Raw genomic sequence first — 14,196 nt, 5'->3', positions numbered from 1 at the left:
GACGTATCTGCTCCACGGCTGAGGGAGCCCGCACCAAACTGCCCCTTTACTCCTCCGAACAGTTCTGCAGCCTCGTCTTATCTATTCGGCTCAATTCCAGCACCTCACGGCTACAGATTGGGCCCGTCTAGAATGCATCAACAGAGAAGCAATGCGCGTCGTTACCGGACTTCCACGATGCACGCCAATCCCGACATTTCACGAAGAGGCGCAGCTAAACACCATTGATGAGCTGATTCATCAACGCCGTCAACCAAGGGATCTAAAGCCATCCTTTCTGCAACCTGCTGCTGACTTAGCAGCATACATGGGCAGTCCGGTTTCTACCTCGCCATATTCGGTAGACACCCATCCACCCTGGGACCACCAGCAACTTACTGACAACAAACCCATCGGCCGCCTCGGAAATCTGGTCCCTCGCCCATCGGCTACCTTCCGCCGCCACATGGAAGAAGCCGATGCCGCACTCCCCACAGGTTCACTGGTGGCCTACACCGATGCGAGCTGCACGGATATACAAGTGGTTACGTCCACCGTGGTGCAAGGGCGCCCATCCATAAGTGCTAATTATGTGTACCGTCTGACAACTACGGTACCATTGGTCAGTGCTGAGCTTTTGGTCATACGAGACGCAGCAAACTTGGTAATAGCTGCTTCCACGTCGCCAGCACCGATTATAATAATATGCACTGACTCCACCTCAGCCATGAAGGAGATTCGGAAGGTTTACAATGCCCACCCTGTCGCAAACGAAATACACCGAATGAATGCACAGATGCCCGGTCAGATACAGATACAGTGGATCCCACGGGACACTATTTCTGCTCACATACAAGCTGACACTGCCACCCACAGTGAGCTGCCACTAGCTGTGGAAGCACGTTTCCCAAGTGACCCCCAGGGCGATTTCCTCCACCGCAAGGAGATTCTCCGCCGCACCAGACGAGATTTAATCCCACCGTGTGGTTCAAACCTCCCAGGCGGCCTTACACGCCAGGAGGAGGTGGTGTTGTGGAGACTCCGTGTGGGGGTGGCACTTACCCCATCGGTCACCTATGCCTGGCCACAACACCTCCGTGGATCATTTGCGAATACCTGCCCATATTGCCCAGCTCGAGCGTCCTCGGCAACAATCAAACACCTGTTGTGGACATGCCCTGGTCTAAACCAGGTCCGACGGCGCTACCTGAAAACAGTGGGCCTTCATCCTACGCGACCACCGGACTATGAATCATGGCTCTATGGAAGCAACCATCGAGCACTATTGCTGTTCATCGCCGAAATCGGCCTACATTGTTATATTTAACGGTTTATGCCGTTGGGCGAACTTTCGAAAAAACGTCACACCAGGAAAGACGTAATCAATTTGATTTTAGCCAAAACGCCCAGGCGCAAACGAACTACAAATAAGTAATTTTGGAATTCGGCCCCTCCTAGCTAACCTCCAACAAAGGGGGGGGGGGGGGAGGCGATGAAACGCGACATGCGAAACATACATTACGATGTATTTGCTCTTACAAACTGCACAATGACGTTGCTGTCTATTTGTGTGATATATTCGCAAGGTCGCCTTCACTTTGAACTCTTGATAATTACATTCGGAAGCAAATTTGGGGTCCAAAGCAAGCTGCGATTCCTGCTATCCTTTTTTTACAGGTGAGACGGATCACGCCAATGCACGGCACCGACGCGCTTCACCACTGCCGCACAAGAACCGTTGCGGAGCTCCCCTTAACAGCTTCGCTGTACACTTAATTCCTCTTATAAGCTTAGCCAAAACTGCTGACACCTCAAGCGATGTAGTCAAGTGCCTGAACATATAGATATTTGCCTAAAGGAGACTTTTTACCGTGATTTTCAGAACTTCCGGTCAGTTAGGGTGCGTTTCCATCGTTACCAAGTGGTAAAGATATTATGAGCGATTTTGAGCGCCTCACTTCTGAGGTTACTCCAGGTCAAGCAAAATATTCGTACTCTAATTTTACTATTTAATTCATATTTACCGTCGTCCATCGTGAAGAAAGGCTTGTCAGGTGTCAATCCTTCCTTTGCATAGTAGGTGTGGTTCTCTCTGAAAGATAAATACAAAATTTCCGCTCTCATGGATCTCTTGGGGAAAATGAAACCAAATATGTTTGGCGCACAGTGTAATTCTATTAGTATCAAAGCACTCAATCGTTTACACCTCTCAAACAAACTCAGACGTTTCTCTCACTTTTATTACACATTTCTCTCCTTTGATTATTCCCAAGAAAAGGTTCGTGGGGGTACTGCCATTTGAGAAGGGTTTTGCACATGGTCCATGGTGTGTCATTCCATGTGCATCTGGCTATCGAATAAGATAGTGTAATAGAACGTACTGAAGTCAGAGCCTACTCTCTTAACGATGCATTTTACAGCAGTGATAAAAAGAAGATTCAAGGATATTTTTTACTAATGCAACAGCACTCGGGAACTTGATGTTGTATCTAAGAAAACGTTAAATGACGATAAAGGTGCCACCAGCCTTCACAGCCGCTTCAAATGTCGACGCTTCCATTCGAAAAACTTCATGTTCATTAAATTCGATAAAAAGTCAGAGTTCCGCCCGAAAGGCGAAGCATAAATTGCGATAGGAAATTAGTAGAGGTCTTGGCAGACGAAAGAGAAATCCGACACGATAAAGCAGTGGAGGTGCGAAGTTACGACGGCAGCAGAAGACTTCTGCATCACTGGACAACAGTGATTCTTAAATGCTAGAATCGGATTATCGAGGTTAAGGCATTTGTAATGAATGACGTGAATTTCTCTTTCATACTGTCAACGCCGGACATGAGGGGCCTCAAGTTAAACATATCTTGGAAAGATGAATTAACCATCGACTAAACTTTAGAAGAAAACTGCTTAGCAGAAGAAACATAGGCTAGGACGGTGAGAGACGTAGACGAGATACTGACGACGTATCCTGAGCACGTCTGCGTTGGAGCCTACCCTCCTGCTACTTCTTTCCTGGAAGTTCCATTCAAGCTGCGAAACACAAATGTAGTCCGCAAGAAGCCCTATCCGCTATCTCACGAGAAGAAAGTATCGCTCAAAAACGAACTGCAACAAATGCTAGATGCTAACATAATCAGGCCCTCGATATCCCCGTTTGCATCACCTATAACAATTGTGCCTAAGGAGGACGGTGACTTTCAGGTTGTGTATTGACTACCGATTAATAAACCTAAACCGACAGGACATACTTGTTTCCATTTGCTATGCCACGGATCGATGACAGCAATTATAAAACTGGAGTATGTGAGTGGTTTTCGCGAATCGACCTCTGCAAAGGTTATTGGCAAGTTCCTCTTCAGGAAGAATACAAGAAATTTACAGCTTTTGTTACACCTTTCGATGTGTGCGAATACAACAGGCTCCCATTTGGCTGGAAGAACTCAGGAGCCTCGGTTTCAAAAAATTATGAACAATGTTCTATCTGCTTTCACTGAACAATTTTGCAACGTTCACGTGGACGACATAATTGTGTACTCTAAAACAGAGGACCAGCACGCAAAGCATTTCTCACAGGTTTTGGAAGCACTGAGTAAAGCCAAAGTTGAAGATCAATGTGAGAAAAAGCGAGTTCTCTAAGCAGTATGTGGTATTTCTGGGCAGAGTGTTTGACGGCAACGCGAAAAGCACCAAAGTAGAGTCTGCCGAGAGGATAAAGACATTGCCTCGGCCATATTATTTGCATTTATTGCGAGTTTTTCTAGGTTTGTCTGGACACTTTCGAGCCTTCATACCAAACTACGCCACCATGACGAAGTGCTTTACATCTCTTACACGAAAAAGTGCACCGTTTGTTGGGAGTGAACATTGTGAACAAACATTTTAAGCACTTGTAAACATCATATCTTCAGATCCGGTAATGATACTTCCGGACTTCGAAAAACCTTTCGAGCTCTGCACGGACGCATCACTTTATGTAACTGGGGCTGTCCTCTACCAACGGGATGACTCACAGCCACCAGCGCGCCAACTCAATGATGTGGGTTATTACTCATACACATTTACGAAAGCGCAAGAAAACTACGCTACTACGGAAAAGGAAGCACTTGCAGTGGTAATGGCTGTGAGGTATTTCCGAACGTATCTTGAAGGTCGACCATTCAAGCTGTTTACGGACAACAAAGCACTTACCTATCTTCACAATCTCTCGCAACCCAAAGGCAGAATTGCGAGGTGGATCAACGAACTGCAGCAGTTGACATTTGAAGTGACCCACAGACGAGGGGACAAGTACCAGAAGCTGATGCATTATCGAGGCTGCATATTCCATCAGCAGCAAACACGGAAAAAGCGTGCGCCATCGACATCTGGGAGGGAGCAGAGGAAATTCGACCACAGGGCGAGAAGTTTTACGTGCCAGAGACATGCCGGCCAAGAATCTTGCGACTTTACCACGACAGCGCCGAATCAGGTGGGCATGACGGATTCGCAAAGACGTTCAGGAAGATAAACCAGCACTTTACCTGGGAAAGTATGAAAAAAGACGTACACGAATATGTCCGAACTTGCCACCTGTGTCAAATGGCTAAAGCCAAATACAAACCTAGAGAAAACGAAATGGTCATTCCCACGTATTAGACCGTACCCTTTGAAGTTGTCCACCTCGACTTCGCTGAAGTCAAAAAGAAGAGGAAAGCGGACGACGCCGGCTTTCCTTGTCGCCATTGACGAATGTACAAGAATGACAGCAGCTAAATGTGTAAGGAGACACCCTGTAATCGCCCTAATGGAACGCCTAATCTTCAAGAGAACTAAAGTATTGGTCTCCTATAACAGGCCTGCTTTTCGTAGCGAAAAGCTCAGAAAATGGGCTGAACAGAGAGGCATTACTCCATGGTTTTCGACTCCGTACCATCCGGAAGGCAACGCACTCCCAGAAAGGTTAATTAGCGACCACAGGAAGTATTTGGATTTATACCCTAGTTTCCCTGGTGGATGGAAATGTCCCTTGGAAGCTGCAGTGACTCACCACAATAATCCCTACACGTAGGGGGTGGCCTGCAGTCCACACTTTTCTGCAAATGGAACTAGTCCTTGGCTTCCTGCAGATCCTCAGTTAGGAATCGCCGGCGGGGTTGTTCTTTTAGAGACCCCAAGACAGCCGAACAGCAAATGAAATATAAATCTCGAATGAAGAGAAACTTCTACAATAGGCACTGTCGTAAGTTTCCTGTGGTTGAACCGGGAAGTTTCATAGTCGTCAAGAAAGGACTGAGCAGCTCCAAGTGCCAATTTAGTGGTCCATACACGGTCATTAAAACGGCAAGTCAGCAAGGCATCCTCAAGTCAGTGTACTACGACACTCCAGTGAAGACGATCGAAGTTACCTCCGTTGGGAACATTATCCCGTACCATCCCAGGAGGGATGGAGTCAGAGGCCCCGGAGAATGTGGAGTACCCTGAAGACGAAGTCAAAGTGGCGCGAATACCGGAGGAGGAGAAGAAGAAGAGAAAGAAGAAGGTCAATAAAACGGAGGAACGGCTTTATCCGTCTCCGTTGAGTTCTTTACAAGGGATAGTAGTTTTATCGGCTGGATAAACTTGCACACAATCGCTTACTAACTGAATGGTGTCAGCGCGCGCAAGCAAACATGAATAGGTCACACTCGATTACCGCAGACAACCACTGTCAAGTCGCTGGCGTGAGCAAACGCAGCAGCAGCAGAGAGCGAAGGTTCGTGCAGCCTATCGCTTCAACTGAAATTGAGTGGCGAAAGCACAGCACATACTAAGGTAACAGCCGTGTGGAAAACCCTCTCAGGATACGGTGCGCGCGACAGCCCGTAGCCGTGCCAAGTGCAAGTACACAGTTGCTGGCAGTGTAGAAGCCGCATCCCTCCCTCCCGCGCTGCCGTGCCGGTTTCCTCCTTTCGCGTGGGAGATTGAGTTGACAATTCCCCTTGCGCCCGGTCCCAAGATACGCATTTGGTGCCGCAGCTGAACTTTGCCTCCCCTTCCTCCCTCCCATATCCCCACGGCACTTCGCACGACGGGAGATGTCGCGTTTGTTCTCCGCCGTGCGTTCGCTCTCTGTGAAAGCGTGCGTCGCTCACGCGCGTTCACTAGCACATACGGCGCGCGGCGAAGATTTCATCACCCTTGGAATTTATACGGAACCTGATGGCGGTGGCGACGACGATGGAGACGCCAACGGCAGAAATCAGCTTGCAGTGGCCATATAATTGCTATAATGTTGGCAAACAAACCAATGGTCTGATGGCCAGCAATGCACACTCGGGCGGTGCACATACTAAGAACGGCAGACGAGCTACCATCAGCGACCCGTACTGTGCTCTGAATTGTGGGCGTAATCACTTTGCGGAGCTGAGTACGGAGAGCAGCGCTCATTATTGAAATCTGCGCTCCGGTGTCTATGAGGGCCGTAACGGTGACGTCGTCCACTTGAATGTCCAGAAGGTTTCGGCGCGTAGATACAGTCAACAGAGGATTTGTATATCGGGTCACTGATGCAGCGTCACCTCCGGGAGCTGCACGGCTTAGTTTTCTGGAGCGTAGGTGCCAGGCCGTGCAGGGGACGATCGCCGCGACGGTATGGTCGCGGCGACGGTGAGCGGCTAAACCTGGAGTGTGGAGCGGCGGCATCGGAAGCATCGGAAGCATGTGGATCAGAGCGAGGGGAAAACCGTCGAATGTTGCCTCCAGGACGACGCCAAGATCCAGTACTCCAGTTTGAAGGCGACGACCAGCTACTGCGGCAGTGACGGGCAATGTGTCCAACGCGAGAGCAGTTGAAACATATGGGTCGGTCGTCTGCCGTCCTCCAGTCAGCCGGGTTTCTGTAGCGCGAAGGGTAGACCTGGTTCTGGGTGACATTTGCAGGGGTACGTTCGGATGTACGAATGGAACAGACGGCCGATGATAATCCCATGTTCGCGAACTCCTGGCGGACGACTGCTTTTATTAGTGACACGGTGGGCAGGTTGGCTGACTGAAGGTCTGGAAGAACGGCCGTAGGAGCTAGAGCTTCAAGTTCGCGGCGGACAATACGCGTTACATCTTCTGACGCTGTAGCCGGTACAGGCGTCGGTGGGTCTTCGCATGATGATGTGGCGGCAGTGTTAGGTAGCCGAAGGAACTGGCGGGTGATGCGGCGACTCTTCGCTTGTTCAAAGCGCTGGCATTCCTTAACTATGGCGTCGACCGTCGTACAGTCCTTACACACCAGTAGATTAAACGCGTCGTCGGCTATTCCTTTCAAAATATGCGAAATCTTGTCATCTTCGGCCATTTGTGCGTCAACTTTTCGACAAAGGCCCAGGACGTCCTGTATGTACGAAATGTACGATTCACTGGTCGTCTGGATACGAGATCCCAACTCCTTTTTAGCAGCCTGCTGTCGGTCAAATGATCTGCCGAACAACTCACGCAGCTTCGCCTTGCAAGCGTCCCAACTTGTAAGATCTTCTTCATGCGTCCGGTACCACACGCGTGCCGTCCCTTTCAGATAGAATATCGCGTTGGCTAACATAACCGTGGGGTCCCACCTGTTGCGGTTGCTGACGCGTTCGTACATGTCGATCCAGTCTTCGACATCCAAGCCGTCTGTGCCAGAAAAGGTTCCCGGGTCTTGTGGGTGCAAAAGAATCACAGGAGCCGGTGGCTGCTGCACCGTCGACACTTCACTGGTCATCGCGGAGCAACCAAGACGACGACCGCTTCGAAGTTCCGTGCTTGGTTGACGGAGCCGGTACGTTGACAGGTTTACCCAGCACCTCCACCAAAGATGTTACGGGGATAACGTTTATTTAGGGAGTGAGTATGGCTATATACAAGGTTTGGACAAGCAGCAGCGACGGATGCAAGGCTGTCGCGCGCCTCTGGACACTTCGTCGCCGTCGTCTTCGTCCGACCGACAGTAGCAGCCCCTTTACTGTCTCGTGGCAGTATCTTGCGAAAAACCACTGCCACAATATACGTCATAAAATTTATAGGAAAGAAAAACCGCGCACAAATTACGGAACCGAGAAACTGAGCTATCACATTCCGCATTTTTTAAACCAACACCCTTCTCTAGCTACGCTGATTGAGGAGATCGGTTCATACCGTGCTTTTAAAAGCAAGGTACATTCATATTTATTATCAATACAAACATAAACCTTGTTCACGTTTTATGTTGTCAAAAGTATTTGCTGTTGTTTTTTCTCTCACCTTGTGTCATTTGGAAGTCGTTAAAATCAATTCATTCGATGTCCTATTTTTGGTTTCACTTGTATACCCTCTGGTGCCTTAAATATGAAAATTATTGTTTACGTACAAAAGCGTTACTGTACTGAACTGCTTCTTCTTCTGTCCTATGACCATTTTTTTTTCTGCACTGTAATAGCTATTGCCAAACTGTAACTCTGTGCATTGTGTCTTTTTGGGGGTGAATTTGGGTTCTCGGAGGGCGGGCGCCCTGTCAGGCTTTTAGCCTTTTCGCCGGTCCCCTAGGCAACTGTATATGTGTGTACATATACATATATGTATTGTTGGTTGCCTGAAATAAACTTCAACTTCAACTTCAGAAGAGCATCGACGAAGCGACGTTAACCGGAGAGAGAGAGTACACGTGGGCGCCGAGACACCTTCTCACCCGGCGAGTCAATAGAGATTGCTACAGCATGAGCGTGCGACAACGGGATGAGTTGGACCCCTCCTCGACGACATCCCGACCGCGGTGGTCGAAGGTGCGAGACAAGACTAGAAGATTCGCAGGCTTTGTCCATGCTACGGGATCACGACTCCGATAGGAAGGTTTGAGAACGCCTGTGACGGCTATATAAACACCGTGCGAGATTCAGGGTGTAGTTCAGTCCGCACCGGTGAAGTGGTGTAACGCGAAGACCGAGCGTCTACGGAAGAAGGGGATTCCCCCGGCAAGCTAGTCGACGAGTTCATCGAGCGTATGCATTTCCGGAAGAAGTTCATTCTTCGAGATTTGCCCCGAGCTACGCCGAGATCGTCTGACAAGATCAACACGGCTGAATACGATTGGACACTTAGTGTTCCTTTTCATTTTGTATTTTACGTGTTGGACTCTTAGTGCTTGTCGTTAATTATTTTCCTGTGTTTTATGAATACCCATCTGATTTATATTGTGTTCTGTCTAGCCTAAGTGCAAGTGTGTGTGTAACTGCTTTGTGTGAAGAATATATTTTGTTTTATTCAACACTTCTGGGCTCTGACTCAGTCTTTGGACAACAACAGGCGTTCGCTCGCGCACCAGAGGGCCCATTCTTAATTGTCCTTGCTTTCGTGGGATTATTTTCGCAAGCTGATAAGTCGGCTTTGCAATTTGGTCCGGCGTTTGCGCCTCGTTCACGGGGTCTGTGACACTAAGCCAGCCCATCTAGCGGCATCGCTTTCACGGCGTTTGGCCAACCGTTCGGCACGCTCCTCTTGAGTGTCTTCAGCGCGGTGTCTCCTCTTCACTTCATTTATACGGCGATCCCTGGTGGCCGACATCTCACCATCCATACTGCTGCCTCAACTATGGCTGCGGCGACGCGAGTTCTCCCCTACTAGACTCCCGGTTATCACAGCAGCGGAGCGCGGGGTGTGACGTCATACAGAGGGCGCAGCGAGCACCCAACGGCTCCAACGGCAGGGGGGTGCGACTGTTTTCACAATAAATCCGTGCAGGGGCGGGGCCTCGCCTCGATGACGTATCACCATTTTCTTTTTTTTTCGCTCTGTTTGGCGGTGCGGTTGGTTGTGCCCCGGTGCAGCGGCGAAAGCCGCGTTGCAGTGCGCCGACGCGAAGCGGCGATCGTTGGGGTGTTGCGGAGTGCAGCGTGTCAACACCCCAAATAAAAAAATACTGCTCCAGTCAGGTAGACTGCTCCCTCCCTGAAAGTGAGATTATATTTGGATCATCAAAACAGTGATGTGTTTAGGAATACCATGGATCCCTTAATAGCAGCCACACTTGTGCCTAGTTACCTCCAAACCAGCGTGTTCTCCGTTCTAACGCCGGCGGCGTGGGAACGCCGTCAAACAGAAAAGAAGAAAGAAATTAGCAGTGGCTTAGCTCGGCTATGCCAGGATATACGTGCGTGAGCTAAGATTCAGCTGGTTATTCTTAGCTTTCCTGGTTGTCTACGATTAGCTTGATTATCATGCTTACTGCTGCTTCAATGACTTGTTGTTGCTGCTGATGAGATTATCGGGCACGTCGCTCAGCCTCCTGGCGACGCCGCTTTGCTAGGCGTTCCTCCCTTTGCTCCGGTGTCTCCGCAGCACGTTTAGCCTTCTTCGTTCCTACGCTCAACCGCTAATTGCCAGGCAACTACTTCGGGATGCGATGAATTAAGCTTCTCCGCTCTTCTGCGCCGCTGAGCAGCAATTTCCATCTCCTTCTCCATCGCTATACCACACTAGCAAACGTCCCGCTATATGTATAAACTCCACTGATACCTCTGCGCATGGGCACAGAATGAGAGGCACTATCAAGTGGCTCCGGCGCAGCGTCAGATTTGGATACTGCGCAACGGAGGCGCACGGCTGAGCACGCGCCGGGGCCGGTGTGTCGGCCGTGATTATGACGCCACTCCTCTGGAATGCGCAGACCGGCGAGGCGCGCGCTGTGCGCCTTGTGACTTCACTGCCTCTCACGCATGCGCAGCACGGCTCTCCAGGAGTCACGCGGAACTGCTCAACCTCGGCCAGTGAGCTCACGCTACAAAAAAAGAAAATGGTGATACGTCATCGAGGCGAGGCCCCGCCCCTGCACGGATTTGTTGTGAAAACAGTCGCACCCGACCGCGACGAGCCGAGTCGCCGAAGAATCGAGGTCCGTGGTGTGACGTCACACAGAGGGCGCGGCGAGCGCCCAACAGCTAAAGTCCCTATGTAAGAAAAGTACCGCCATCTACTCTTTCCTTCGCTTTCTCCTCTCCTAAAGCGCTTCTTTTTTTCTTTACTTTTTGCTTGCGAAAGCAAGTCGACGGTGGCGCACTAGAAAATCCACGTTGAAGCTTTCACGCCGGTGGAGGGGGATCACCCGTTCTCTCGCCCCTGATTAAAATCGGTGCGGCCAAGACCTTTGGGAGGAGTAATGAGCTAAATAGGTCAACTGTCACCCGTACCTACTGTTCCCCGACCTAACGAACTAGGGAAAGGAGAGGCTATTTAAGCGCAGGTTTTAGCCCCTTCTATTCAGGCTAGATGCTGAGCCTGTAAGCTGATGAGAAGCATTCGAGGGGCTAGTGCCGTCCAGTGTCGCCTGGGCCGCCTAGCCGCGTCGGAACTGCAAGTAACTAGTTGACGTATGAGACGACAAACCAACGACTGCAACGAAGCTCAGCACAGTTCACGTCAAGTTAAATGAACCTGCTTGAAGGAAGGCGTCCGATTTAGACTACCGGGCAACCCAGCTCAGCAATCGCATCCACCTCAACAAGATAGGCTCGCCGGCACACTTCGGGAAAGCTTTGCGCGCTGAATTTACGGTTTATAGACTTGCTGGTGCTGACCGGCGACGCGTATGACATCGTTGTTTTTTTAAATTTTGTTTTCTTTTGAAGTTCGTTTTGGTGACCTACCGTTAAGTGTAAACTTGTGTATTTGATCCGCGCCCTGTTTCATTTTTTTATCCACTGTTAATTGCTCGTCATATTTCTTTGTCGTCATCGAGCTATATTAAGTTCAAGTGTCTTAGTGTCTTAGTTTTCTTGTGTCATTTTAAATTTATTTTAATAATTTGTGTATTGTTGTCAGTCGATAAAAATCTTGTTTCTTCTTTTTTTACTCCCGACTCTGACTCTCACTGTGTTCGAACGCGCCGACGGCGAATGGGTGACAGCCCGTTCGCCGGATCAACCAGAACCGTGAAATAAACTGGCGTCCACGGACAGGACGTTCTGTACAAAAGCAGCATGGTGAATGGATAACGATAATTGTGGAGATTGACCGATTAGAGGTACTGACACATTCTTGTGGAGTGTCGAACGCACATGCATGCGAATTGTGAGCGCACGGTTTTTGGTGGTGTAGTGGCATTTTGGAGGCAATGGAGTTCGAAAAATGGACAGAACAAGGCAAACAGTTAAACCTATAGAGGGCTGAGCTGAGGACATGGGTTGTGGAACAGCAGGGGCAGGCAGTACCCCGAGAAGAGTGGGCGTTGGCCCCAGAAGAAAAAGAGAGGAAACGAGTGGCGGCTAAGGAAGCCGGAGAGCACTAGGTACTGTTGTTGCAATTAAGGATTCAGCTTAACCAAAGTAGCAACGAGAGCAGGGCTAGCAACGAGCACCTAGAAGTACAGGATCAGAAAAAGCCAACAAACAATGACACCAAGAACAACGTAGAGGAAATTACTCGATAACCACTATATGACCTAGTTGTGGTAAATATAGAAGACGCACGTTCTTCGGAGGATCCGAAAGAACAGACCGAAGAATTAGCCGCTAGGGCCAAGACGAAACAAGAAGCCGTGGCGGCAGCTATCACAAGCGCCCAGGCGCAGGCACAGTCGAAAAGGTTTCCCCAACTCCAGGTTACCAGGGCCGCGGTAGTGTTACCAGGCGAGGACGTGTACGGGAACGAGCAGAGAAGTGATGAGACGCTCAAGCAGTGTTTCACGAGGATCAACCAGAAGCAGACATGCTCAAATGGGAAAGGAAGCGTTGAATTCAGACAGAAAGACGGGCTGCTTTATCGGTGCTACAAGGAGAAGAACGGAAGGTCAGTGCGTCAGCTCGTCGTGCCTAGGTGCCACCGAGACGCGGTGTTAAAAACGTCACGTGACGGTATAATGGCTGGCCACCTGGGCACTCAGAAGACGAAGGATAAGATTTCTGAGGAATTCTAGTGGACGGGCATCACGGCCGATGTGAAAAGGTTTGCCGCTTCTTGCAATATTCCCAGCGCACGGTTTTTAAGGGCAGAGTGTCACGCGTTCCACTTGGAAAGACACCCGCAATTGAAACCCCGTTCAAGCGGGTGGCTATCGACATAGTGGGTCTTATCCAACCACCTTTAAAACATGGGAACAGGTACATTCTGACCTTTATGGATTATGCAACCCGCTATCCGGACGCCGTGGCGCTACCCAGCATAGAGACAGAACGAGTGGCCGAGGCCTTGGTCGAGATGTTCTGCCGATTTGGCGTCCCCAACGAGGTGCTGAGTGATCGGAGCACCAATTTCATGTCAGACCTAATTAAGGAAGTAGCTCGGCTTCTTTCCGTGTGCCAGATCCACACTACCCCGTACTATCCCATGGCCAATGGCATAGTGGAATAGTTCAACGAAGCTTTGGAGATGATGTTCAAGTGCATGTGTGCAGAATAGCCGAGAGATTGGGACCGCTACCTGGCGCCTCTCCTTTTCGCCTACAGGGAAGTTCCCCAGGCCAGTATGGGCTCTTCGCCTTTTGAACTATTATACGGCCGACATGTGAAGGGTCCTTTGGCGATGTTGCAGGAACTGTGGACGAATGCCTAACTCAGCGATGAAGCAAAGACGACCTATCAGGATGTCTTCGATCTTCGGAATCGACTGGAGGAAACTTGCCGGATGGCACACGAGGAGTTCGAGAAGGCATGGGCACGCTACGCGAAACTTTACAACCGCAAGGCAAAAGAGCGACAGTTTCACCCTGGAGACATGGTGTTGATCTTTCTTCCAGCCGACGCCAATAAGCTGCTGCTGCAGTGGAAGAGGCCTTTCGAGACCGGGGAGAAGAGAGGAGAGGCCGACTATATCATCGATACGGCCGGCGGGAGGCAAGTTTGCAAGCAAACTTGCTAAAAAAAATCACCGCCCAAGCACTCCGCATAGATGGTTAACCAGCCAAGCTGAAACGTGCCGCCCCGGTGTTTAGCAGTGGGTTAACCCCGATGCTGTATTGAAGCGTTCCTCAATTATTCGTTACACGTTTGTGTTTCTAGTGGAACACAAGCGCCAATGGCGGGCGGATGCTGCTAACCACGACGCCGAGCTAAGTCGAGATATCGAACGCATGCGACAACAGAGAGCCGAGGAGGCGGCGTTGCGGGCACTGCAGCGTCACAGTGGCAGTGGCAGGAACGCGTTTGCCAGGTCCAACGACCGCTTTCGGCGGGAGTTTCTCGAGTGACACTATGGCTGCGGCTCCAACGAAACGTCCACGTTGAAATCGCGAAGTGGAGCGCTAGCGCCAATGGCGGGCGGATGATGCTA

The 14,196-nt window shown here is 50.0% G+C and overlaps 1 protein-coding gene across 7 annotated transcripts in view; it reads right to left on the bottom strand.

Annotated features, from left to right (window-relative positions):
* The window catches only part of LOC119441915 (uncharacterized), a 130,183-nt gene that overhangs the window by 55,312 nt on the left and 60,675 nt on the right, over positions 1–14,196 (bottom strand). For 3 of the 7 annotated variants that reach the window (XM_049661722.1, XM_049661721.1, XM_037706578.2), the window contains exon 3: positions 2,004–2,071. The exons of the other annotated variants lie outside the window; for them this stretch is intronic. In XM_049661722.1, coding sequence (XP_049517679.1) covers positions 2,004–2,071 — 68 coding nt within the window. The remainder of the gene's footprint in view (positions 1–2,003; positions 2,072–14,196) is intronic. 7 annotated transcript variants of the gene reach the window in all.

The sequence above is a fragment of the Dermacentor silvarum genome, chromosome 2 (genome assembly GCF_013339745.2).
Source record: "Dermacentor silvarum isolate Dsil-2018 chromosome 2, BIME_Dsil_1.4, whole genome shotgun sequence".
Lineage (NCBI taxonomy): Eukaryota > Metazoa > Arthropoda > Arachnida > Ixodida > Ixodidae > Dermacentor > Dermacentor silvarum.
Note: the sequence above shows the minus strand (reverse complement) of the source record. Positions and strands in the feature narration are given on the sequence as shown.